This window comes from Salvelinus sp. IW2-2015, linkage group LG9 (assembly GCF_002910315.2).
Source record: "Salvelinus sp. IW2-2015 linkage group LG9, ASM291031v2, whole genome shotgun sequence".
NCBI lineage: Eukaryota > Metazoa > Chordata > Actinopteri > Salmoniformes > Salmonidae > Salvelinus > Salvelinus sp. IW2-2015.
This window is the reverse complement of record NC_036849.1, coordinates 14,468,568-14,496,376: the sequence shown is the minus strand read 5'-3', so window position 1 is coordinate 14,496,376 and position 27,809 is coordinate 14,468,568. Positions and strand designations below refer to the sequence as shown.

General features: G+C 40.6%; 2 protein-coding genes across 3 annotated transcripts; one reads left to right on the top strand and one right to left on the bottom strand.

The window, feature by feature from the left end:
* Positions 1 to 5,014: 5,014 nt before the first annotated feature.
* Positions 5,015 to 9,699, top strand: si:dkey-229e3.2 (uncharacterized). Its single transcript, XM_023994349.2, has 6 exons — positions 5,015 to 5,098; positions 5,464 to 5,671; positions 5,841 to 5,989; positions 6,110 to 6,248; positions 9,116 to 9,196; positions 9,322 to 9,699. Coding segments are annotated over exons 1-6 (720 nt in total). The 5' UTR covers positions 5,015 to 5,096; the 3' UTR covers positions 9,463 to 9,699.
* Positions 9,700 to 18,387: 8,688 nt separating this feature from the next.
* LOC111968630 (cell division cycle-associated protein 4) lies at positions 18,388 to 26,803 on the bottom strand. Of its 2 annotated transcripts, XM_023994346.2 has the most exons (3): positions 26,642 to 26,803; positions 23,228 to 23,364; positions 18,388 to 22,904 (listed from the first exon to the last, which is right to left on the bottom strand). In XM_023994346.2, exon 3 carries the CDS (start codon positions 22,893 to 22,895, stop codon positions 21,984 to 21,986), a length of 912 nt encoding a protein of 303 aa, XP_023850114.1. In that variant the 5' UTR covers positions 22,896 to 22,904; positions 23,228 to 23,364; positions 26,642 to 26,803; the 3' UTR covers positions 18,388 to 21,983. The 2 variants fall into 2 exon arrangements, with proteins under 2 accessions (XP_023850114.1, XP_023850115.1); XM_023994347.2 differs by lacking the exon at positions 23,228 to 23,364.
* Positions 26,804 to 27,809: the final 1,006 nt, after the last annotated feature.

The following is a 27,809-nucleotide window of genomic DNA, read 5'->3' as shown; positions in this document are numbered from 1 at the left end:
GTTAATTCATTCTGACATTCATATTACATTTTATTGAACGGGTTAAAAACGTACACCTTTAAAAACACTTTTCAACGTTGTGAAACTATTGACATGATAATTGATGATTAAGAATTCCTAATGATTTGTTGTTTTTTCAATTTTAAAAACTGGTATGTGATACTGTTCATTAACATTATTGGACTGGTATGTGTTACTGTTCATTAACATTGTTTGACTGGTATGTGTTACTGTTCATTAACATTGTTGGACTGGTATGTGTTTACTGTTCATTAACATTGTTGGACTGGTATGTGTTACTGTTCATTAACATTGTTGGACTGGTATGTGTTACTGTTCATTAACATTGTTGGACTGGTATGTGTTACTGTTCATTAACATTGTTGGACTGGTATGTGTTAGCTGTTCATTAACATTGTTGGACTGGTATGTGTTACTGTTCATTAACATTGTTGGACTGGTATGTGTTACTGTTCATTAACATTGTTGGACTGGTATGTGATACTTTTCATGAACATTATTGGACTGGTTTTGATGTCATGTTCTGAGTCTGATAATTTATTACACCCCACTCCTGAACTGGTCGCCTAATTAAATGGCTTATTCTCTTGAATTGTTAATAAATGTTTTCAGTTAATATGGCTGTGTAAGGACTTTCTTTAATACCCTAATTGAGACAGAGTATACTTTGAAAGGGAACATAAAATGTAATCATCAACAGTCCATAATATTGGGTCTACCTATCTACCTCTTGGGTGGGTCTACCTCAATTGTCATTGTCAAATTTGGGTCCCCGGGCAAAACCAGTTGAGAACCACTGTTCTAGGTGATTCTGTGCTTCCAACTTTGTGGCAACAGTTTCCTATTTCAGCATGACATTGCCATATTGCCATTGCCAACTCCATATTAATGCCCATGATTTTGGAATGATGTTCGACGAGGTGTCCACATACTTTTGGTCATGTAGTGTAGATAGACAAGCTAGCTACTCTAACTTGATTGATAGCCGGAAATTGCTTCTTGGTAGCTATTTGTGTGGTTGGGAGTTGGGAACATATCTGAGCTAGCTAAAGCCAACTTCATAAAATTGCCAAGTGGCTAGCAGTATTACAGAGATAAAAATCTGAGGGGGCACGTGCCCCTGTGCCCTCTATGGGTATGGGGTATGAAGCCTCTGGGGGACATTATCCAATATCCTTATTGTGATGCACAGTAATGTGCTTTTTTCCACATACATACATTGAATATGTGTTCAATTGGATCAAGCCTCACAAATGCATCTGAATTAGATTGTAATAATTGTGAGCTGCAAGATGATACTACATTAGCTTTTGGCACAGGATCAAGCAACAACTCCAAACCAGAATCAATGCTAGTTCAAGAGAAACAAGAAAATGTTCTTCCCCCATCCTGTGCTCATCCAAAATATTCAGGCTATACCTCTTCTTTGTGGATCTCATCCTTCTGAAAAGCACAGGAAGGAAAACATAAACTCATCTTGATCTAACAATAATTTATAATATCATAACCCATTTAATGTAAACCCAGTTTAAATTCCATAAAGCCATTGTCACTATGTAGTATGTGGAGAAAAAATACTGTGTGCAGCTATGCAAAGTGTATGTGTCTTTAGCTCCATAGAGCAGCATATGATGTTACCCGGATCAGTTCCAGAAAACCTGTAAAAAGGTTGAAGTGTGTGGGATCTTGTGAGAAGATGCTCATGGCTCAGAGAAAGGTCACACAGGAGGGTGAGGGGTTATATTTAGGCACACAGTAAACAAACCTGAGGTTCCCAGACATACTGGCATCACATTACATTTGTAGCCTACAAAACACTGAAAACACCACTCATGTACACAGACACATACTGTACCTATACACTTGTACAAACAATTTCCATCCATGACTACCCCATTGGAATCTGAAAATCATGAGATCCTAAGTCATGCATATTTCTGCATTTTCCACCGGTATCATAGAGGACACCCTTTTGTCTGCTATTTAAATATAAAATCAATGCTATGCATCCCTTTCTGCATCTCTAGTCTCAACCTAACACACTGAAGAATCAGAAAGTCCTTCACGGACCATCTCAACAATAATGCCCTCGTGCCCATAATACCCACATGAAAAAACACTACAGTTTACTATAGAATAATACAGTGCTTACTATAGAATTATTCAGTAAGCTGTTGTATACTGTAATAGATACTATAATACTGTAACGAGTGCGCTGAGAGTCGGGAAGCAAGTTCAGGGAGTGAGTGTTTTAATAAAATAAACGGAATATAATACAAAACAAGAAACACTAACAGCACACAAACATGGAACAGACACAATAAAGCCTGGGGAAGGAACCAAAGGGAGTGACATATATAGGGAAGGTAATCAGGGAGGTGATGGAGTCCAGGTGAGTTTGAAGACATGCAGGTGCACGTAACGATGGTGACAGGTGTGTGCCATATCGAGCAGCCTGGTGACCTAGAGGCCGAAGAGGGAGCACACGTGACAGTACCCCCTCCCCGACGCACGGTTCCAGCCGCAGAACGCCGACCAAAATGACGATCCTGTGGAACAGGAGCGGACCAGTCACCTCTGCTGAGGAGCGGGAAACCTGTCAATCTGGCTGAGATGTGGGAGCATGGCGACCTAGAGCGCTGGAGGAGAGAGCATACATGACAAATACTATAGTACACACTGAGGTATCCTTTGTGTAGTACTTAATATAGAATGTGGTAGTCCACTGTAGAATACTGTAAATACTACAGTATTATCTGCAAAAAAACACTGTAGTAAATACTGCAGTAAATACTATAGTAATGCCCGCAAAAACACTACAGTCTGCAAAAACACTACAGTAAATACTATATTATATACTTGTTTTTTTTACTACAGAATTTAAACTGCAGTAAAATATAAATAATACAGTATACTACAGTCGTGTCAGCAAAAACCCTGAAAGTACAGTAAAGTTCACAAAAACACTACTGTGAGTACTGGTTTTTCATGTGGGAAGACAGAGCTGCACAAAATGGTGTTACTCTAGGAAATTAGCTTTAATGGAACACCAGAAATACTGCATGCAATCCACATCGGAATCCTTGTCAATATAGAAAATCAACGACGTGGTTCTGTTTACTTTACTCAGGGTACATATGGTATAACTGTCCATGTCCTCCTCCTCACGGGAAATTATATATCTGATGGTGCAGTAGTTGGACATTGTACATATGAGAAAGTTGAGGCAGAGAAAGGTCAAATGAATTCTATCTCTCATTCCTCCATTTCCATGCTTTGTCTCCACATCAAACTGATACAAATCTGAGATTTGCTCCCTCACTGACACAATGTAACCCCTTGTCCAACGGAATTGCAAAAGGGATAAAGTGAAAACATGAATAAATCCACCATAGTATTTTTTCTCTGCATAGAACTTTGGAAGGGCAAGGTTCCATTACATGGCCATGCCAAGTACTTTAAATTAAAGAGCGATAAAGCATTGTTTATGTTGGTTTAGTGTAATGAAAAACATCTTCATCTTGTAATGCATCCAACTTCATATCAGTGTGAAGACCTATAATGGTAAAAGTTCCAAATAAATAGGTAACATATAGTCTCGCCTCCTACCATATTCTTTGGTTGAGTAACATCCCACTGGGCACAAACTGGTTGAATCAACATTGTTTCACCTTAATTTGTCAATGTGTAATCTACGTGGAAAATGCATTGGATTTGAAAAAAGTAATCAAAGTAAACGGTTGTTTTGAGTGTGAAATTTCAACCACAGGATTATGTCATCATGGTAACCAAATTTCAACATAGACAAACCTTGTATAAAATATGTTGAATTTGTACCTTTAAAACAACATCAGATCTTCAACGTTATATCCACTATCAGAAAATAAACTATAGACTGGGCAATTGATCTATCTACAGCTACCCTTCGGTCTTTCATCCAGAGTTTTACCAAGCCAAGCCCAGCCCTGCTTAGCTTAATTTACTATTCCAATTACTGCTCTGAGTTCACATGGCATGCCTTAAATGAGCTGGGGTCGAGGAATGCTACAAATATTGTTTTTCATACTGTCTATCAACAAAACCTGAAAAAAAAGCCTAATCATATCAGTCTTGTCAGTCTGTCTGTGAGCAACTGTGTGTACTGTTACTACTAATTGACCGTAGGGTTTTGATTTTAACCATGTGGATGGATATACATATTTCCTCCCAAGTAATTGTTCACATTATGTCAAACCATAAGAGTAGAGTCAGGCCGTGTATTTCTTTCCCAATGTCTCAGGGCAAACGGAATCAAATGAAATAAAATACATGTTTACTCACAGTAAATGTCCTTGACTGCTTTACCAACTTGAGGCCAACACATTATTCATCACCAGTCATTTTAAATAATATATAGTATCTCCCTATGGAGGGTCAAATGTTAATGTTGGGCCTGTCTAGTCATTTCTTGACAATCAATTCTTACTTTGTCAAGTAGGCCAAAGTTACACAACTGTGGCTCAAACACACATCTTAGAATTTAGGGCGCCCTCTGTCGGTTTCAGTTGCGTCTAGATTTTCGCTGTCAATGCACCTGCGTCAGGTAAGGTTAGCTCTGGGCTCCTACGCAATCTCTTCGTCATCGGGGCGGATCCAAAACAGTGGGAAGTAGTGCCGCGTTCAAAAGAACTGGGAACTCGGAAAAAATACGATGTTAAATCATGACGTCATTGATCTTCAGGTCGGAAAAGTCGGAATTGTATAGGCCCGAGTTCCATAGTTGGAATTTGGTTTGATGACCGTTCAAATCGTTTTTTTCCAGTCGAGCTCGTTTTGTTTTCAGAGTTCCCAGTTGTTTGAAACCCACTGAAGTCGGAAGTCGACGATTTCCGAGTTCCGAGCTCACAGTTCTTCTGAACGCGGCATAGGCTATTGTTTATTATCACCTTCCGGATTCTTAGAAACTTCCCCTGTTACAGACGCGCCACCGGTAAGGAAAATTTACCCTGTTTAGAGGTCTCTCAGCTAAAGACTTCGTAGGATCTAACGGTGTAGACCTATCCGATACACTGTATCGTGGGTGTAATGTAATCCTAATGTACGTAATATGGTTATTTCATATGAGTTCAGTCTATCAACAGGTTAGCATTATGTGTAGGTTGTGTTTCTTGTTTTATTAATCAGGTTTGTATAATTATCGTTTTAATTTGCACACGTATGTTTTTGTGGCTATCATTACACTAATTCACTTCATGTCGTGGTTCTATCCTCTATTACATGTTGCACCCTATTATTTAAGTGTATGGGCTGCACAGGAAATCATAACAATAGAGAGAGGGAAGTCACTGATGGCCTACTTATCACAGCATTGCCTGATCAGTCCAGAAGTTGGGGGCGTCTGTGGATGTGGACGGACGGATAAATTGTAATTTCTTCCATTATCTGATCCTTGTCCTAAAACAGGCTTATCCGTTCAATGGAGGAACCATTATTTTTTGCTTGCGGGGATTTCGTCGACTGGTCTGTCCAAACTGCTTGGGAACAGAATGACGCCGAGGTGGACAGTGCGTTTGGAGACTGGAGTTCTGCCTGTAATGGCAACAAGTCGGATGCAGTTGAAAGATCTTCATCTCTGTCTTCACCCATGGACATCTCTAAACTCTCAACAAAGGTGAGAGTGCACCAATCTTTTTGATCATTCCAAGTTTACTTTACTTAAGAGGAAATTATTACCTGTGAATTGTGATCTATATAGGAGCTGTCTTAATTGCCATTTTCCTAATGTAGGCTAATATATAAACAATGTACAAATATGATATGTGATATATTTTTCTATACAGCTGGAGAATGGCAATGTGAAGAAATCATCTGTAGTTTTCCAGGAGTGCTTCCAGGTCTTGGGTGAATCTAAAGAGACCAACTGTACTGTACGATCTCTGTCCCAGCTGCTAGAAAACACACAGCCTTTTCAACCAACAGCTACAATATGGTGTCTAATTTATCCCTCTTTTTTTTTTACTGTAACTAAAACATGCCTCTGTATATGTATGAAGCTTCACTTCTGTGTTCCATGAGGTTGTAGAGCTGACTCCTCTTCTCTCTTGCTTAGTGACTGTGGCAGCTTGTGGAGCCATCTGGTGGCTGAGCCCAGCAGGCTGAGGCTGTCAGAGCCAAAGCCCAGCTTACACTGCCACAGCAGAATGGTTTCTGCACTCAGAATCACACCCTCAAATTGCATCTCTGACCAGGTGAGATGGGTAGGTGGGGAATGGGGTCCATAAAATGAATACACCCAGCCTAGTTGGATGAATGTCTTTACTTTTTGTGAAAAAATTGTGGGTTATTAATTGGAAATATGATAGTCAGGTCCAAAATAATTGGCACCGTTGATAAAAATTAGCAAAAAAATCTGAGCTATATTGTATCCGGCCCAAAAATAGAAAATTATAGTATTTTATACTAATACAATTGCTGGGAGAACGAGATTTTCTTTCCTCTTAAGGATCGGACCCTTTTTTTTCAATTGTTGCCTAAAATGACATACCCAACTCTAACTGCCTGTAGCTCTGGCCCTGAAGCAAGGATATGCATATTCTTGGTACCATTTCAAAGGAAACACTTTGAAGTTTGTGGAAAAGTGAAAGGTATGTAGAAGAATATAACACATTAGATCTGGTAAAAGATAATCCAATCTTTGAAATGCAAGAGAAAGGCCATAATGTATTATTCCAGCCCAGGTGCAATTTAGATTTTGGCCATTAGATGGCAGCAGTGTATGTGCAAAGTTTCAGACTGATCCAATGAACAATTGTATTTCTGTTCAAAATGTTGTATCAAGACTGCCCAAATGTACCTAATTTGTTTATTAATAACTTTTCATGTTCAAACTTTGCACTCTCCTCAAACAATAGCATGGTATTCTTTCACTGTAATACCTACTGTAAATTGGACAGTGCAGTTAGATTAACAAGAATTTGTGCTTTCTGCCAATATCATGTCCTGGTAAATGTTCTTGTTACTTACAACCTCATGCTAATCGCATTAGTTTACATTAGATCAACCGTCCCGCAGGGGACCCACTAATCCTGAAGAAGTTTTAACAAGTAATAAAAATAGAAACTCTCAAAACGATAGGGGTAAATATTATTGGCATCCCTGTTTTCAATACTCCAGGACCCTCCCCTTGTAAACTTAAATGGTAATCTCTATTCTATTATCTATATTTCTATGATTTCAATTGGTTTCCTATGGAGGATTGACTGAAAACAACAGATATTCCCATTCAAGTCAACATTATCTGATGTGTGGGCCTCCCATCTTTATGGTACCATTTGAAAGTTGAAATTTCAATTTGATTCCCATATATCAGCCAAACATGACACCCACCCTGTATTCAAGAGCATGTTGTGTTTCAACCAATGGCGGTATGTTCCCCAATGCTGGAAGGGGGGCCTGAGTAAAAAAGCTTTGGAACCCCTGCGCTAGATGATGCTCCAAGACTCCACACTGGAGGAAATATATTTGCCAAGTCGTCTGCCTCATGTTCTGCATAGACAATGCAGTGCCTTCAGAAAGTAGTTATACCCCTTGAATTAGTCCACATTTTGTTGTGTTACTGCCTGAATTCAAAATGTATTAAAAAAATAAAAAAATCTCTCACCCATCTACACACAATAACCCATAATGACAAAGTGAAAATGAAATGGAAGTATTCACATCCCTGAGTCAATACATGTTAGAATCACATTTGGCAGCGATTACAGCTGTGAGTCTTTCTGGGTAAGTCTCTAGGAGCTTTGCACACCTGTATTGTACAATATTTGCAAATTATTTTATTTTTTTAATTCTTCAAGCTCTTTCAAGTTGGTTGTTGAACATTGCTAGACAGCCATTTTCATGTCTTGCCATGGATTTTCAAGTTGATTTTAAGTCACAACTGTAACTAGGCCACTCAGGAACATTCAATGTCATCTTGGTAAGCAACTCCAGTGTATATTTGACCTTGTGTTTTAGGTTATTGTCCTGCTGAAAGATGAATTTGTCTCCCAGTGTCTGTTGGAAAGCAGACTGAACCAGGTTTTCCTCTAGGATTTTGACTGTGCTTAGCTCTATTCTGTATATTTCTATCCTAAAAAAATCTCTCTAGTTCTTGCCAATAACAAGCATACCCATAACATGATGCAGCCACCACCATGCTTGAAAATATGAACAATGGTACTTGGTGATATGCATTGTTGGATTTAGCCCAAACATAATGCTTTGTATTTAGGACATGAAGTTAATTTCTTTGTCACATTTATTGCAGTTTTACTTTAGTGCCTTATTGCAAATAGGTTGCATGTTTTTGAATATTTGTATTCTTTACAGGCTTTCTTCTTTTCACTCTGTCATTTAGGTTAGTACTGTGGAGTAACTGCAATGTTGTTGATCCATCCTCAGTTATCTCCTATCACAGCCATTAAACTGTAACTCTTTTAAAGTCACCATTGGCCTCATGGTGAAATCCCTGAGCTGTTTCTTTCCTTTGTAGTGACTGATTGTATTGATACACCATCCAAAGTGTAATTAAAAACTTCACCATGCTCAAAGGGATATTCAGTGTCTGCCCCCCCCTCATCTACCAATGGGTACCCTTCTTTGTGAGGCATTGGAAAACCTCCCTGGTCTTTGTGGTTGAATCTGTGTTTGAAATTCACTGCTTGACCGAGGGGCCTTACATATAATTGTATGTGTGGCGTACAGAAATGACGTAGTCATTAAAAAAATCATGTTGAACATTATTATTGCACACAGAGTGAGCCCGTGCAACTTATTATGTGACTTGTTAAGCAAATCTTTACTCCTAAACTATTTTAAGCTTGTCATAGCAAAGGGGTTGAGTAATTATTGACTCAAGACATTTCAGCTTTTATTTTGTCATTAATTTGTAAACCTTTCTAAAAACATAATTCCACTTTTACATTATGGGATATTGTTTGTACTACAGTGACACAATCTAATCCATTTTAAATACTGGCTGTAACACAACAAAAATTTGAAAAAGTCAAGGGGTGTTAATACTTTCTGAAGACACTGTATATCAGGGTTCTATATCTGTGGTCTTTCCCTTCCATAGTGTGAGTCAGTCTTTTTGGAAGATCATGAAGAAACTACAGAGACTTCTTGCCCCCCTGCTGCTGCTCTCATCAAAACCAAGGTGTGTGTGTTGGGGGGGAAGCTTCTCCTTTTTAGGAAGTGGGCAGCACTGGGCGTCTTTCTACTCTTATTGGCAGGGAGCACACCTGTAACCTCACCTCTGGCCTTACTATCATCTCCACTCAGCTGCTGGCGCCCTCCTCCTGCCATGGTGACACCCCAGCTTTCCTCTACCAAATCTCCCAGCAGTGGCTGACTCAATGCAGCATCCACCTGCAGCCTCAGCACCACAAGAAGCCTCCTGCACTGAACTTTGGAGAAGGATAAGATGAAGATGCTGCTTAGCATAGCCCTACTGAACTGTTGTAGATGGGTGAAACGGGTTGGGTTGTTACCCGGGTGAGAACAAAGTATACACTTTTCGCAACATTTTATTTATACAGATTGTAAAGAAAATACATTCTATGATATTGTGTATTTAGTTTGCAGGCGTGTTCCTGGTTTTATATATACTATTTTGATACGGAGTGCAGTTACAGTGATACTATAAAATGTTCTTATAGATGTATTGAGTTATTTATTCAGTGTAACAGCTGTTTTATACCACTATTGTCAAGAGCAGAGGGAACAATGCAATTCTTTGGAAGACTTTGGAAGTCACAGTCACAGCACTCCACTAGAGGGCATACTGGCTTCCTCATAAGTCCCAACCCCCATTTTGCAAACATACAGTGCATTCAGAAAGTATTCAGACCCCTTGACTTTTTCCACATCTTGTTACGTTACAGCCTTATTCTGGAATTGATTACACTTTTTTTTATCAGTCTACACACACTACCCCATAATGACAAAGCGAAAACAGGTTTTTAGAATTGTTGGCAAAGGTATTAAAAACAGAAATACCTTATTTACATAAGTATTCAAAACAAAAAATCAAATCAAACTTTATTTGTCACATGCACCGACTACAACATGTGTAGACCTTCAGACCATGCACCTCAAAACAATGAATACCTCAAGAAACAAGCTTTGTCCATATATTTTGTTTTGTAGAATACCCATCTCAGTCCCAGTCTCACTGTAGAAACCTGGCTTGCGATCGAGGGCAGTGCATGGTCCAAAAAAAAAGTAATTGGGTGTGTCTTCCCACTGTGGGTACATTTTTATGGAAATTTGGATTGCTTGTGCTTGAACTATTTATGGCATCACATTATTGGTGTCCTCCACTTCTTAATATTTCCTTAGTTCGGTCCTCTGTTTTTCTTTACCTCCCTTAATACTCAAAACCATAGACATGTTTCATGTCATTGGCAATTTTGTAAGTAAGACTGCATGGTATCATGGAGCTAATCAGCACAAATCAGTATAACAGAGAGGTTATTACATGTGTACAACTGCATCTCAGACAGTTCTCTTCCATTTCAACCACCAGGATTTGCTTTTCCAGACAGAGAAAACAAGGGGTTAGTGGAGGTGCACACTCCTCCCACATGTCACTTGTTTGGCTGGCGGGTTGAGTCTATGAATAGAATTGAAATACTGAGAGAAAAAACATCACCTTTTTACAAGTAGGCCCCTCCTACATGACAAGCCCTACACTACATGACAAGCCCTACACTTCCCTCCCCCTCTCTCTCTCTCTCTCTCTCTCTCTCTCTCTACTATCTCCTCTCAGCTAGTGCACTAGCGGGATGTCAGAGTGAATTTAGATTACATCTCGTTGCAGTGCAGTGGCGGGAAAAAGGCAAAGGGACATGGAGGAAGGAAGGATGATCCTGGGTTGTATTGTGCCTTATATGTCACACACACAGAAGAAGGCATGGGCGCATTGGACCATCTTTTTTGGGGGTGGGATGGTCAAAATAAATGAATAATAATACAAATAATTGACTTCTTTTAGGGGCAATGGCAGATGGCCCTTGGGCCTGTAAAGATTATGACTTTTGTGCAATTTCTCTATTGTCATATTAATATATTTGAGCATTTGCCTGGTCAGTGGACAACGGCCAGTCCCCCCTACCAAGATAGGCCTGCCCGGTTTTCTGATTGGCTGAGGTGGCGCAAAATTCATGTTCAAAGTCAAACGCACATGAGCAAAGAGACCTTGCTCTGACTCTCTTTTCATTAGTCAGCCCAGATCATGGCTCGTAAAAACCGGAAAGGTAGTGCCGAAAAAAGTTAAGAGACCAAAAAAAGTCTTGAGGCCACAGCTGCTTAATGTATGAAATTAACCAACTCATTTTCTAAAAGTTCTGGTTCGGCTGGTCCAAGTGTTGTGACAGATGCTGCTACAGAAGACAGTGCAGTCGAGGTATGGAGAAAACCTAGCTACTGTGTTACTCTTTCTCAGTTTTCATCCAAATGCTGACAGATTTGAATGCGAATATTCAAAAATCTGCATAAAAACTCCAAGGGGTTTCCATCAAATTGACTTGTTGCGGATAAAAGGCTGTGCGTGATGATGTAGTGCACAAAATAATACCCTTTCCATTGCATTTTCAACTTTACTGATGATTTTCTCACAAAAAACGTGAGTTATATAGTGAGTGTTCCCACTGGTATTGGCACGTGTGCTCTAGCCAACAGCTCGCAGACACTGTGCGAGTAGGCCAATAGCCATGGATGAGATTATTATGGACAAGATTATTTCTATTTGTCAAATGGCAGCCAAGCATCGATGATCATGTCACCAGAATAAGACCCTTTATGTTTATTGGAAAGGAGCACATCACCTTGCGCTTTTCACCACCCTGTGAAGTTCATAATTTATACTGAACAAAAATATAAACGCAACATGTAAAGTGTTGGTCCCATGTTTCATGAGCTGAAATAAAAGATTCCCGAAATGTTCCATTCACACTAAAAGTTTATTTCTCTTATCTTTTGTGCACAAATTTGTTTACATCTGTTAGTGAGCATTTCTCCTTTGCCAAGATAATCCATCCACCTGACAGGTGTGGCATATCAAGAAGCTGATTAAACAGCATGATCATTACACAGGTGCACCTTCTGCTGGGGACAATAAAAGGCCACTATTATGTGCAGTTTTGTCACACAACACAATGCCACAGATGTCTCAAGTTTTGAGGGAGAGTGCAATTGGCATGCTGACTGCAGGAATGTCCACCAGAACTGTTGCCAGAAAATGTAATGTTAATTTCTCTTCCATAAACTGCCTCCTACGTCGTTTTAGAGAATTTGGCTGTACATCCAACCGACCTCACAACCGCAGACCACGTGTATGGCGTCATGTGGGTGAGCGGTTTGCTGATGTCAACATTGTGAACAGAGTGCCCCATGGTGGCGGTGGGGTTATGCTATGGGCAAGCATATGCTACGGACAACAAACACAATTGCATTTTATCGATAGCAATTTGAATGCACAGAGATACCGTGACGAAATTCTGAGGCCCATTTTTTTCCAGTTATCTGTGACCAACAGATGCATATCTGTATTCCTAGTCATGTGAAATCCATAGATTAGGGCCATATGAATTTATTTAAATTGACTATGTTCCTTATATGAACTGTAACTCAGTAAAATCTTTGAAATTGTTGCATGTTGCATTTATATTTTTGTTCAGTATAATAGCTATTAATACTTAGGAGTGACAGGCAGACAGACAGAGTGATAGAGAAGAACAAGAAGAAGCACAGACAGACAGAGTGAGAGCAGAGATGATGCAGAGGAAAACTGCACAACAGGGAGGCAAAAAAGGCACTGCATATATGGTGTCAGCGGTAATGTGGGCTGTTGAGTCTCAAATTTTTGTCCCAGTCCGCCACTGGAGGAAGCCGCTCACTGCTCAGCTGGATGGATATATTTGCTAACTTTCCTTATTGTAACTCAAATACTACATTTCTACAGAACTATTTTAAGTCTTTAAGGCATTCTTATTAAAAGGGAAAAGTGGTTGATAGGAGAACAAGGAACATCCTTTGATTATACAGAATAACTCAATATTATCACGTCTCAGGATAAGACCCAGATGCAGACAGTTCGAATAAGACATTTATTATAAAACGGGGCAGGCAAACGACAGGTCTTGGGCAGGCAGAGGTCGGTAGTCCAAGGCAGAGTCCGTAAGGTACAGAGTGGCAGGCAGGCTCAGGGTCAGGGCAGGCAGAGGTCAGTAATCCAGGGCAGTGATAAAAGGTACAGAACGGCAGACAGGCTCATGGCAGGCAGAATGATCAAAACCAGCATAACTAGAAAACGGGCTCAAGAAAACAGGAGTACGAAAAACACACTGGTAGGCTTGACGGGACAAGACGAACTGGCAACAGGCAAACAGAGAACACAGATATAAATGCACAGGGGAAAATGGGGAATATGGGCGACACCTGGAGGAGGGTGGAGGCAAGCACAAAGACAGGTGACACATCGGGTGTGACACAGACTTTACAAGTACAGTGCTGATCAAGAGAAGTAGAATTGGAATAATTAGATTAAATGCAAAGATAATGTACAATTTCAAGAAGAGGTATTATATAACAAGACAAGCTCTACAAGTAGTGCATATTTTTCTTGCATTCTACTAACTGCCTCAAAAAGGGAATATTCTGTTCACAGTAGATACACAAGTCTCCGTCACCTGAATAAAACCATTGTAGTATGACAAAAATACTATCCACATTGTAAAAAATATATATTGTCATTTACAATTCTTAACCGGACCAAGCCAGGTTATCCTGATGATGTTCAGATCCTTAACAACCAGGTCATGACCCCTGATGTGACCCCCATGTATCACGAGCTGACCAGGATCTCCATAATGTGGTCCAGATCATTGAGGTCGGTCAGACACGGCTGTAATGTGCTGACCGAGATATAACCTGAGCACATCTTTAGTCCCTCGTTCCCCCAGGAGACCATCCCGCTGGCCCATCAGCACAGGTAGCCGGCCCAGATAGAGGGGAGATCAGAGGAGTAGTACATGGAGGTGTCCTTGTCCTCAAAGATGCCATCCGGGGAAAGGTCCGTGAGGCAGCCCAGGGAGTTTGGCGTCTTGCTCTTAGAAGAGCAAAGGGGTGCCAAGGGGCTTTGGATCTGGGGTTTCCAGAAGAGCTGTCCTGAGAGGGAGATGTAGGAAATATGGTGCGGTGAGGAGACACCCAGTCCGTTTCCTTCAGCACACCCTGGGTAGGTGACTGGCCCGTCCTCCTCCCAAATACTGTCACAGAGCGGGGAATCATGGTGGACATCATTAAAAGGCAAGTCTGAGAGGCCAGGTATGTGGGCAGGTGCATCAGGGGAGAGTGACTGGGACTACCTACAGACTACCTGGCCCTTCCCTCTGCATGTCCTGTTGAATCTGCCTCAAGGTATTCACCAGCAGCACTGAGCGGTGCAGGCTGAGTTCCACTCCTGTTTAACTGTGCTGTGGCTTGTCCAGGCACAGGCTGAGCACCAGCTGGCACTGCTGCAGGTGAGGCAGGTAAGAAGACCCACCCTGAACCTGGACCTCAGCCTTCTCTGGCCCATAGACCGTAAGCCCATCTGCCTCATTACAGCTCCGCTTCCACTTCACGACCCAACATGAATCTAGACAGGAAGGATATCTATCACTTTCATTGATCAACATTTAAGTATGAAATGTACATCTATACATAATTTGAGTCCTGTCTTCATACGGTTTTAAATATAGTTTGTGATATAAGGCTCTTTCTTGTTCAGTGAGTTGATAGGCTACTATATTAGCACTCGCTGTTTACAGTGATCTAAACCACTGTATTTATGAATTTGTTCATGTGTAAGAACTACTAAATATGAGCTTGAGTTTAGATTGAATGATGCATCTAGATTTTTTTGTTCATCATTTACAAAGACAATTTATTCAGTGTTGACACTACTCTGGTAAGCAAGTTAGTGAAAATTTGTTTTTGGGCCTAAGTCAAATTAATTTCTTGTGTTAGAGGTTTCATGATGCTTGTCTCAAAACCAAAGTAGATAATTTTAAGATTGGTCTATACATTAGTTGGGGTCTCTATAAGCTTCAATATGAGGTCCTAAACCTAGCATGAAAGTGCATCCTTGTAGCTGTGTCTTCGGATATGTTTAGCCAATGGCAAGTTGAGCAAATTGAAGTGTTTTTTTCCCAGGCGTAATGCAAGGCATTATTGCTCAGATATGAGGTAACAACAGTGCCTATGTTAAAAGTATAAAATTACAAAGTGTTTGTTAGGTGTTTAAACCTGTGTTAAGATGCTTACAATTATTAAAATACAAAAATGTGATTTTGATTGTGTTGAATTGTGTTTGGGAATTAAAGATATGGTAGTGGGGTAGTGGTAATATTTAATTCAGTACAGAAATTTGTAGGCTGCTTAACTTACCCTGTTCCGCAGCTCAACTTACCCCATACCCGGGGTAAGTTGTGCCAAGAGACCACTTTTTGTTGGGACAACCTATGTTTTCAAAACTGAAACGTTTAAATTAACTCTGATTATTTCCAAGAATACACAACATCCTGAAATATATGTAGATATCTTTGTTAGAAAGAATACTATACTTCCCTTGACGGAGTGATGCTGAATGTAAAATAATGGCTAAACTTACCACACTTTCCCCTAGGCTACTGGACCTGTATTATGGAGCTACTTCATTTGATAGCACGGTGCACTTAATCAAACTCCCTCAATATTATAATCGTCAGTGGGCGGTCTTAACCACTCACAGGGCTGGGAAATGTGCAACACATTCTCTAGGATTGGAACTTTTTACATGCGTTGAAATACACTGTATCCAGTCTACTACGTAGTGGTTCTCTGAGTGCAAACCAGACTTGTGCTACTGTTATAATGGTGGTTGTATCAGGAATCAAGGTAAGACCCAGATGCAGAAACGTCGAATTGACAATGGTTTAACATTCCAACAGGGGCAGGCAATAAGACAAGTCAAGGCAGGAAGAGGTCAGTTAACCAGAGGTGGGGCAAAGGTACCAGACGGCAGGCAGGCTCAGAGTAGGCAGAGGTCAACAATCCAGAGGTGGGGCAAAGGTACAAGTTAGCAGGCAGGCAGGCTCAAGGTCAGGGGCAGGCGGGCGGGCTCAGAGTCACGACAAGCAAGAGTCAAAAACCAGGAGGGTGAGGAAAAAGAGAGACTGGGAAAAGCAGGAGCTGAGAACAAAAACGCTGGTTGACCTGACAAACTGGCAACAGACAAACAGAGATCCCAGGTATAAATACACAGGGGATAATGGGGAAGATAGGCAACACCTGAAGGGGGTTGGAGACAATCACAAGGACAGGCGAAACAGATCAGGGTGTGACAGGTTGTAACAACCATCCACACACGGTTACAGATGCATGGAATAGGAACAGTGAGTGCCTTCACTGTCACTGAAAGTATTCAGACCCCTTGACTTTTTCCACATTTTGTTGTGTTACAACCTGAATTAAAAATGTATTAAAATGAGACTTTGTGTCACTGGCCTAAACACAATACCCCATAATGTCATTGTGAAATTTTAGTTTTTAGTATTCAACCCCTTTGTTATGGCGAGCCTAAATAATTACAGGAGTAGAAATTTGCTTAAAAAGTCACATAAATTGCATGCACTCACTATTGTTTGCAATAATAGTGGTGAACATGATTTTTGAATGACTACTGCGTCACTGTCCCACACACATACTGTAAGGTCCCTCAGTCGAGAAGTGAATTTCAAGCACAGATTCAACCACAAAGACCAGGAACATTTTACAATGCCTTGCAAAGAAGGGCACCTATTGGTAGATAGGTAAAAAAAATGACACTGAATATCCCTTTGAGCATGGTGAAGTTATCAATTACATTTTGGATGGTGTATCAATACACCCAGTCACAACACAGAAACAGACGCCCTTCCTAACTCAATTGTTGGATAGGAAGGAAATCGCTCAGGGATTTCACTATGAGACCAATGGTGATTTTAAAATAGTTACATGGCTGTGATAGGAGAAAACTGGATCAACATTGTAGTTCCTCCGCAATACTAACCTAAATGACAGAATGAAAAGAAGCTTGTACAGAATAAAACATATTCAAAAACATGCATCCTTTTTGCAATAACCCACTAAAGTAATACTGCAAAAAATGTAGCAAAGAAATGAAAATTTTGTCCTGAATACAAAGCGTTACGTTTGGGGCAAATCCAACATAACAAATCACTGAGTAGTACCACTTTGTATTTCAAGCATGGCGGTGGCTGCATCGTGTTATGGGTATGCTTATCATCAGCAAGGACTAGGGAGTTAATTAAGATTTTTTTTTTAACATAATAGAGCAAAGCACAGACAAAATCCTAGAGGAAAAATGGGTTCAGTCTGCTTTCCAACAGACGCAGGCGGACAAATTCACCTTTCAGCAGGACAACAAGGCCAAATATACACTGGAGTTGCTTACCAAGATGACATTGAATTTTCCTGAGTGGCCTAGTTACAGTTGTGACTTAAATCGGCTTGAATATCTATGGCAAAACTTGAAAATGGCTGTCCAGCAATTATCATCAACCAACTTGACAGAGCTTGAAGAATAATGGGCAAATATTGTACAATCCAGGTATGCAAAGCTCTTAAGAGACTTATAAATAAATCATCAATTTTCTTACACTTTGACAATATATATATATATTTTTTGCCTTTATTTAACTAGGCATGTCAGTGAAGAACAAGTTCTAATTTTCAATGATGGCCTAGGAACAGTGGGTTAACTGCCTTGTTCAGGGGCAGAATGACAGATTTTTACCTTGTCAGCTCGGGGATTCGATCTTGCAAACTTTCGGTTTCTAGTCCAACAGTCTAACCAGTAGGCTTCCTGCCACCCCAATTACAGAGTATTGTGTGTGGATCGTTGACAAAAAAAGGACATTTAAATACATTTTTCTCCCACTTGAACATAACAAAATGTGTAAAAAGTCAAGGGGTGTAAATACTTTCTGAAGGCACTCATACAATGTAACATAAATGTTCCTTATGAGCAAATAACTATTGTGGTCGACGGGACCATGAACAGCCATGTAAGGACAAAGGCCTATTGTAATTGTGAAGGTGAAATGTACATGATAACCTTGAAGGAGAGGAATTAATAGGAACATACTTTGAGATAAATGTGTTTTTGTATATTTCAATATGATTTAGTCATTTCAATGACTATTTGTAAGAATATGCCATCAATAACTAAAATCTAAGGAGGACCCAGTGTTGATATTTTTGTCGTCATTAACTTACTGTACAAATTATGTCGTTTCAAATCATTTGTAAAGAAGTGTAATGTTGGTCTCATGGAAAATCATTTCTTGAGCACTACAGATACAGTGCATTCGCAAAGTATTCAGACCCCTTCCCTTTTTCCACAATTTGTTATGTTACAGCCTTATTCTAAAATTGATTGAATAAAAACACCATAATGACACAGCAAAAACAGGTTTAGACATTTCAAAAAACAGAAATACCATATTGACATAAGTATTCAGACCCATTGCTATGAGACTCAAAATTGAGCTCAAGCACATCTGTTTCCATTGATCATCATTGAGATGTTTCTACAGCTTGATTGGAGTCCACCTGTGGTAAATTCAATTGATTGGACATGATTTGGAAAGGCACACACCTGTCTATATAAGGTCCCACAGTTGACAGTGCATGTCAGAGCAAAAACAAAGCCAGGTCGAAGGAATTGTCCATAGAGCTCCGAAACAGGATTGTGTCGAGGCACAAATCTGGGGAAGGTTACCAAAAAATGTCTGCAGCAATGAAGGTCCCCAAGAACACAGTGGCCTCCATCATTCTTAAATGGAAGAAGTTTGGAACTACCAAGATTCTTCCTAGAGCTGGCCGCCTGGCCAAACTGAGCAATCGGGGGAGAAGAGCCTTGGTCAGGGAGGTGACCAAGAACCTGATGGTCACTCTGACAGAGCTCTAGAGTTCCTCTGTGGAGATGGGAGAACCTTCCAGAAGGACAACCATCTCCGCTGCACTCCACCAATCAGGCCTTTATGGTAGTGGCCAGATGAAAGCCACTACTCAGTAAAAGGCACGACAGCCCGCTTGGAGTTTGTCAATTGACACCTAAATGACTCTTAGACCATGAGAAACAAGATTCTCTGGTCTGATGAAACCAATTTAGAACTCTTTGGCCTGAAGGCCAAGCGTCATGTCTGGAGGAAACCTGGCACCATCCCTAAGGTGAAGCATGGTGGTGGCAGCATCATGCTGTGGGAATGTTTTTAAGCAGCAGGGACTGGGATTTAGGGAAGATGAATAGAGGGAATGATGAACGGAGAGATTCTACAGAGAGATTCTCGACAACCCTAATCACACAACGAAGACAATGCAGGAGTGGCTTCGGGACAAGTCTCTGAATGTCCTCAAGTGGCCCAGCCAGAGCCCAGACTTGAACCCAATCGAACATCTCTGGAGACCTGAAGATAGCTGTACAGCAACACTCCCCATCCAACCTGACAGCGCTTTAGAGGGTCTGCAGAGAAGAATGGGAGAAACTCCCCAAATACAGGTGTGCCAAGCTTGTAGCGTCATACCCAGGCATAAGACTCCAGTCTGTAATCGCTGCCAAAGGTGCTTTAACAAAGTACTGAGTAAAGGTTCTGAATATTTATGTCAATGTGATATTTCCGGATTTTTTACAAACATTTCTAAAAACCTATTTTTGCTTTGTCATTATGGGGTATTGTGTGTAGATTTAATCCATTTTAGAATAAGGCTGTAAGGTAACAAAATGTAGAAAAAGTCAAGGGGTCTGAATACTTTCCGAAAGCACTGTATGCCATAGAAATCAAGTGGTATTTGCATGTGAAAATATTATGGTGTGCATTTGCTCTATTGTTTACATTTTGTTGTTTGTCCACTGATTGGTATGCACATTGGACATCTTAGTGTCTTTCACCAACTTCACATCAAACACAATACCTTGAACTTAGTTTACCTTTAAAACCTCTACGGGATTGGTGTCCCCCCGCGGGAAGGTTGAGCTAACATAGGCTAATGTGAATAGCATGAGGTTGTAAGTAACAAAAAAAATTCCCAGGACATAGACATATCTGATATGGGCAGAAAGCTAAAATTCTTGTTAATCCAACTACACTGTCCAATTTACAGTAGCTATTACAGTGAAAAAATACCATGCTATTGTTTGAGTGCGCACAATTATGAACTTTAAAATGTATTAATAAACCAATTAGGCACATTTGGGCAGTCTTGATACAACATTTTGAACATGTTCATTGGATCAGTCTAAAACATTGCTCATACACTACTGCCGTCTAGTGGCCAAATTCTATGTTGCACATGTGCTGGAATAATACATTATGGCCTTTCTCTTCCATTTCAAAGATGGTACAAAAAAATGTAAATGCATTTTTTCCCTTTGTGTTATTCTCCTACATTCATTTCACATTTCCACAAACTTCAAAGTGTTTACTTTCAAATGGTATCAAGAAAATGCATATCCTTGCTTCAGGCAGTTAAGATTTGGATATGTCATTTTAAGCAAAAATTGAAAAAAAGGGTTGATCCTTAAACTAACAGATACATTTTATCTAATTAAAAAAGAAAATAAATGACAATTAACTTTGCACCTTTTATTATAAAAAATATTTACAAAGATGCTACATTTTTTTTATTAATATAAAAATGCATATACTTAACAATTGTTGAAATTCTAGCTCCTGTTTGAAGCAGAGTGACATCATTCAGAGAAGAGTGTTGTGGTAGTAATGACCGGAGTAATACTGTCAGATTTAACTGATACGGTTTGCCTGAGTAATCTCTTAATCATGATAAGACATTTTGAAAAATCTTTAGAATGGCAGTTGCTTGTACATCCCAAAAAATGGGGGGGAAACAAAAAAACATTTTGACATTTCTATGGATGAATTCTGTACAAAATATCATTTTAACAAATGAACTGCATAGTGAATAGTAAACCCAGGCCCATAGTTCTTTTTGAGAAAAAAAGGGGGGGGGGGGGGGTTGGGTAGCCCTTGTGATATATAAAATATATCACATGGGTCTACACAATTCAGTCTATTTAATAAATTAAATAAATTAAAAAGTAATAACTTAATGGGTCAACCCATAATTCTTCATTTGTAATAACACAAATATCAGAAAATATGGCTTCTTAATGCTGATATCCAGCAAGAGTTTCTGTAATACTTGAACAAAAATCTAGTCTAGTCGTAAGAGATGGATTCAAATCAAGCGGGGGGGGGGGGGGGGGGGGGAGGGGGGGGGCGTGGGGGGGGGGGGGGTGGCCTGAAAAAGCAGGACAGTCCCTGTCTTGAGACTTAATTACTTGATACCAAACCATAGGAAGACAGGTCGAATCGGGCTACATTAACATTTCAAAATCCCTGTCAGATTAAAAATAGGAGGGGGGGATTAGATGTAGTCATACTGATACATTTCCCAAACTGTATGTTGCAAAAAATATATTTCAATATACATATATACGTACAATATACATCTATTTCACTAATATTTGTTTTAGTCTTTAGGAAAATATACATTGCTTCAAAGGTTTGGATGTTCCGGTCTCTATTCTGGTGTAGTGTAATGACATTGTTCTTCAGTCCATACATAACAATAAATTAAAACAAAACTGGAAAAATAGATTGTATGATAAAAGGAAACATAGAAAAGTATGTAAATAAGAAAAATCATAATGGTATATGCTGTAATCTCTGCCCACTAACAGATGCACACCTGCATGTGGTAACACTGAATAAGTTATTGATTTCATAAACCCTCAACGTCTGAATGTATAATAATAACACCATATCCATGTACGCACCATGTGCATTGTCTGTAAAGAGTCTACCAAGTCTGTATGAATGGGAATGTGTTGTTTCTCAGGAGCCCACTATGATCTCCATGATATGGTCCAGTTCATTGAGGTCTGATCGGCAGCTGGTGCTGGAGCTGAGGGTTGAGGGCCCATGGGAGGACAGGCTCTCCAGGAGGTCGTAGGGCCCCATCTTAGGCGCACTCTGCATGCCTGTCAGCACCGTGTCAAGGTCGTAATAGGACGCATCCACATCTGAAAACAGTTCCTCCAGGGCAGGGTCAGGGCTGGGCGCAGGGTTTTTGATCTCGAACGTGCCAAAGACCTGCTCTGCTGTCCTGGAGTCATCCACAAGCCTGTCACTGTCTCCCTCCTCCGAACCAGACCCACACTCCTCACTGTCCTCATCTTCCTCCTCATCTTCACCATTCTCCTCTTCCCAGCAGGGGTCCATGCCAAAGGTGCCTGGCAGGTAGGAGGTTGGGGCTTGGGGGGAAACCGTGGACATGGTCACCCCCCCCTCGCCTTCCTCCTCCACCACCACCTCCTCCTCCTCCTCTGCAGGGCAACCCTCTGACCCCACCGCTGGGAAGGGCTTGAGTACCTGCTCCCCCTGGGTTGCCTCTGTCTGCCGACACAGCACCTCGGTGGCCACCAGGCGGTCTGCAGAGCACTGGGCAGCAGCGTTGGCAGCACTCAGGGCCTGGGTCATGATCTGCCAGGTGCCGTCCTGGGTCATCTCCTCCTGGATCTGCCTCACCGTGTTGGCAATCAGCACTGAACGGCACAGGTTGGGCTCCACCAGCATGTGGCACAGCTGCAGCTTGATTAGGGACATGTCCAGCAGGGACTGCCGCTGCAGGCTGTAGGATGACAGCATCCTTACGGCCACCGAACTCGGTTGGTTTACATCCTCACCGCCCGCCGCAGGTTCATCCCCGGAGTCCGAAAACTTGCGCTTCGTGCCCTTCGGGAACATTTTGGCTCTCTGGTGTAAGGGGAGACGGAGAGTGTTATTGACGAAAAATCTGTCACAAAAACGTTACCATTCTGACACAAACACACATGGTATCATGAAAGACTGTTGTTTTGCAGAATTTTACTTATCAAAAGTACATTCTAAAAATGAATGAACTTATGTGTGGTGTTATGTTTGAAGTGTGTGGCATAAGGACAAACTATTAAGGTGATAAGCTAAATTTCAATTGGTAAGAGAATTCTGTGATGAAGAATCTCTAGAAGGTTAGCTAAATATTCATGTAGTGGCCTACAGTATAAATGGCTTGTTGTTTTTCTGAAAGTTTGCTATACCTTTCCTGTTGAGAGGCACAGGCATTAGCATAGCAGCTTGGTCCCGGCTGCAGCGCTTCAGTACTTTTGTACAAGCAACAAGCAGCTTTTGTTCTGCACCCTTTCTGCCCATTTTAGGCCAGTCTGAAGCAAGGCTCCTGCTGGGCGGAACAACCACACTTTTAACAGACCCACTGAACCACCGAAAATACAGCATGTTACCAACCACCTGCCATCACTGCGGTCAAAGTCAGGACAGGTCAGACTTTTCTCAAAAAAACACAATCAGCTCATGTACACACACCATCCCACCCCACTGCCACCTGTCGTCAGACATCTCCTAATTATGGGCAAAAGTGAGTTAACAACTTCACTCCGGTAGTACAAAAGAGAACAGGACACATACTGGGTGAGAAAAGTCAAATGAAACCACACAGGTTTAATGTGATATTATGTTTGAAATATGCACACACCATGCTCCGAAAACTAGAACTGCTAGAATGTCATTACAGGGAAAGGAGGAAAAGTTAACATTAACCTTCCCGATGCTGTATCTCTGCCTGAATGAGAAGATATCAGAAGACTTGCCTCAAAACAACAGGGTCGGCTGCTGGCTCCAAGGGACAAACAAGCCGGGGAGAGCAGAGTAGGGAGAGAACACAGGACATGAGCCTGGTGTGACTACATTTCCCATAAGACTAAAACAAAGGAACTTCTGTAAGGGTATGCGTCCCCTCAGAGAGAGCTCTGGGTAGGGCATTGATTGGCGTTACTACTCTGCTACATGATCAACCATCCACGAAGCAACAAAGGATATAAAAACAGGAGGTAAGTAATGCAATAAAGAAAACTAAAACAGACAAGAGACAGTTTCAAAACAACATTTGTAGTTAATATACTGAACAAAAATATAAACGCAACATGCAAAAAAATTCTGAGTTACAGTTCATATAATGAAATCAGTCAATAGAAAAAATGAATTTGTCCCTAATCTACGGATTTCACATGACTGGGCAGGGGTGCAGCCTTGCAGCCAATCAGAATGAGTTTTTCTCCAAAAAAGGGCTTTATTACAGACAGAAATTCTCCTGTTTTATCAGGTGTCCAGGTGGCTGGTCCCAGACGATCCCGCAGCCGGATGTGGAGGTCCTGGGCTGGCGTGGTTACACGTGGTCTGCAGGTGGGCGTACTGCCAAATTCTCTAAAACAACATTGAGGCGGCTTATGGTAGAGAAATAAGCATTAAATTCTCTGGCAACAGCTCTGGTGGACATGACTGCATTCAGAATGCCAATTGCACGCTCCCTCAAAATCGGAGACATCTGTGGCATTGTGTTGTGTGACAAAACTGCACATTTTAGAGTGGCCATTTATTGTCCCCAGCACAAGGTGCAGCTGTGTAATGACCATGCTGTTTAATCAGCTTATTGATATGCCACACCTGTCACGAGAAATTCTCACTAACAGGGATGTAAACAAATTTGTGCACAAAATTGGATAAATAAGCTTTTTGTGCGTATGGAAAATTTCAGGGATCTTTTATTACAGCTCATGAAAACTGGGACCAACAAGTTATATGTTGCATTTATATTTTTGTTCAGTATAGATTATTTTAACACTATACTTGCTGATAGCAAAAAAGCACACAGTTGATTATAGCAACCTACGCAACGTTTCTAATTAGCAATGTCTTGTATCTATTCTAGAGCTGTAGGGGTACACTGTGGACATCACAGGGACACAATCAATCAGTCTGGCCAGGGGAGAACATTTAGGATTGGTCCTACCCTAGTGGACATCTTACCACTGGAGCAACAAATGCTATCACAAGGTGACACTTGCATTTACTGTATATTTTTACCATTGGAAGTAACCAGGAGAGTACTTTGACTGTGTTAATGAACCTAACTTGAATGCAGACTTTATGGCCCACCACCTAACTATTGCTTTTACTAGATGGTGGTAAAGTGCTTCTAATGTCATTAGCCATAAATAAACTATGATGAAATACTCTGTCACACAATTGGACTGGTGCCCTTACTGAAATGTAAGATTATTTTAACTGCAACAACTGAACACTGCAAATGGACCCGCATCAGACCACAGATAAAATGTATGAACAGTAGGTTTTTGACACAAACCTCTGAAGTACAAGAAAACGGCTAACTTCAGCAAATGTTTATGTGTTCCAAGTTGCTAGAACCCAAATGGTATTTGCATAGCTGCAAATGTTCTAGTCCAATTCATGAGGGGCGTTGCCAGGTACCCTATTAAAAATTAAAATGTGAGGCAGACATATGAATGTACTCTCTCTGTTTCTTTTTTACCTTAGTGAAGCCTGTCAAAAACAAAGGATAATTTCTAACTAAGAAGCAAAATACTACACAAGTAACAACAACACTGTGTTCATGTTAATTCACCAATCCCCACAAACAACGGGTTTCTACTAAGGAAGTCTAGCTGATTGGATATCTGAAAACAAGGAAAAAGAGGTGCAATCATTATGATGTGACAAGAATGAGTTACTGGTGCGAGGATGGGGCCTTATTGCTCCTTATAAAACACTGCAAACCTAAAAAGGGCTGTTCAATACAAATCTGTTAGGCCGATATCCATGGAAAAAAAGGATCAAATAGGTTAATGTGGCTATAAAAACAAAACATAGGTCAAGACAACATACAACACTTCAAGGTTGTCTTTTGCTGATTACTCCAATCAATTAGTCTGTCAGTGCCACATGTAAGGAGGGAACCTCAATCTTGTAGGCTGTGCTTGTTGCAAGTACCCTGTGTTATGTCTCAGTTTACACCACTAAACTTCAAAGAGCAACAGCTCCACCAGAGATCCTCCTCCTCGTCTATGGCTCCACCTAGGAATTGGCTCCCCTCCCCCACAGTATTGACGTCGATATTTCCACAGCCGCTTATGGTTATTTGAATGGAGAAATTATCTGACTACCCAACAGTGCGAGGGTGCATCCTGCAATTCATAATAGGTTAATAAAAAATAAATTTACAAAATTAAATCAGTTATTTACATTGCACCCATTGCAATCGCTAGTGGCCTTCTCTGGTAGCTGCACCGCATGCTTTGTCTAGCTCGAGCAAAAGGGAAGCTGGGGCGACAATGGAGATGAGGCCATTTTGAAATAACAAGCTAGCTAGCCAATTCCTACTCATCGAGATAAAATGGGGATAAATTGTGACACTGTTTTCAAATTACAAAACTTCATTTGTTCCAACTACATAATTTCTCAACTCTCCCAAACTGGCGTGTAATACTTCTGCTTTACAAAATGGTTTAGCTACCTAGCTAAATGTGTAGCTAACATAGCTAGCTAGCCCCCTCACCCCGCCTCACCAGACTAACATTTGATAAGAGTTTCGGGAATAAATATTTCGTATCAATCCTAACAAATAAATACATTCAACGTACCTTCGTTTATTTTACTTTATTTCGGTGTTGGTCATAAGATCCTCTGTAGGATGCTGAGATGAGATCATTAATGCCACGGCTTCAAAAATACCTCGTCTTCTCTGCTGCTTGCTACCGCCAGGGAGCAGGGAGGGTGGCGGAATGGGGGGAAGGATGAAGGGGGCGGGCTCCATGCATCTTGATCGACATGCTGTCACTTGAATTAGAGCACCAGAACAAAAGGTATACTCTCAAAAGGCACAAAAACAACAACAAAGCAACATGTAAATCAAAGCTCACGTGCGTTTCTTCACAACTGCACAGACTGTAATCACTGCGGACCTCAGTACATATGGGAGGAAATTGTTCATTCACAGAAGAAGAAAAAATTCCACTGTGAAAAATGGTCAACATTAAATGCAATAGAACTATGACGAGTTATACAGAATGTAATGACGTTGAGCTTTTTATTTATTTTAATGTATTTTATTGTTCAAAATGTCCAAGGCTGTGGTTTACCAAGGAATCATAAAAAAATTATATTTTTTACAAATTACTCTGAGTTTGCAGTTAGTGTATGTGCCTGTCCAAAAACTCAGTGGTGGCACCATACGGTGGCACAACACTGTTATTGCCAATATTGACTGATTTGTCAAGCGTCTATTTTATATGGTTTGTATGGCTGTTAAAATAACCTTATGTCAGTGTTTTCAAAATAATATTTTTACATTTGTGGGTACAAGTTAGGTTGTGTGAATGTATGCTTTTAACTTCTTATGGCTGCAGAGGCAGTATTGAGTAGCTTGGATGAAAGGTGCACAGAGGTGCCCAGAGTAAACGGCCTACTCCTCAGTCATAGTTGCTAATATTTGCATATTATTATTAGTATTGGATAGAAAACACTATGAAGTTTCTAAAACTGTTTGAATTATGTCTGTGAGTATAACAGAACTCATTCCTTTGGCCGCCTTTCCTTCCAGTTCTCTGCTGCCAATGACTGGAACGAACTACAAAAATCTCTGAAACTGGAAACNGTCTGCGTAGAGGTGGATCAGAGAATCACCAGCAGCAAGAGCAACATAATTTAGCCCAAACAACTACCTCTTTACCTACTGTATTTATTTATTTATTTTGCTCCTTTGCAMCCCATTATTTCTATCTCTACTTTACACTTTCTTCCACTGCAAAC

What these genes read in the sequence shown, in the direction of transcription:
- si:dkey-229e3.2 (XM_023994349.2), top strand. An exon ending in TCTCTAAACTCTCAACAAAG is followed by an intron (nt 5,672 to 5,840) that starts GTGAGAGTGCAC and finishes TTTTCTATACAG; the next exon opens with CTGGAGAATGGCAATGTGAA. An exon ending in CAACCAACAGCTACAATATG is followed by an intron (nt 5,990 to 6,109) that starts GTGTCTAATTTA and finishes TCTCTTGCTTAG; the next exon opens with TGACTGTGGCAGCTTGTGGA.
- LOC111968630 (XM_023994346.2), bottom strand. Translation starts at nt 22,895, where the DNA reads ATGTTCCCGAAGGGCACGAAGCGCAAGTTTTCGGACTCCGGGGATGAA.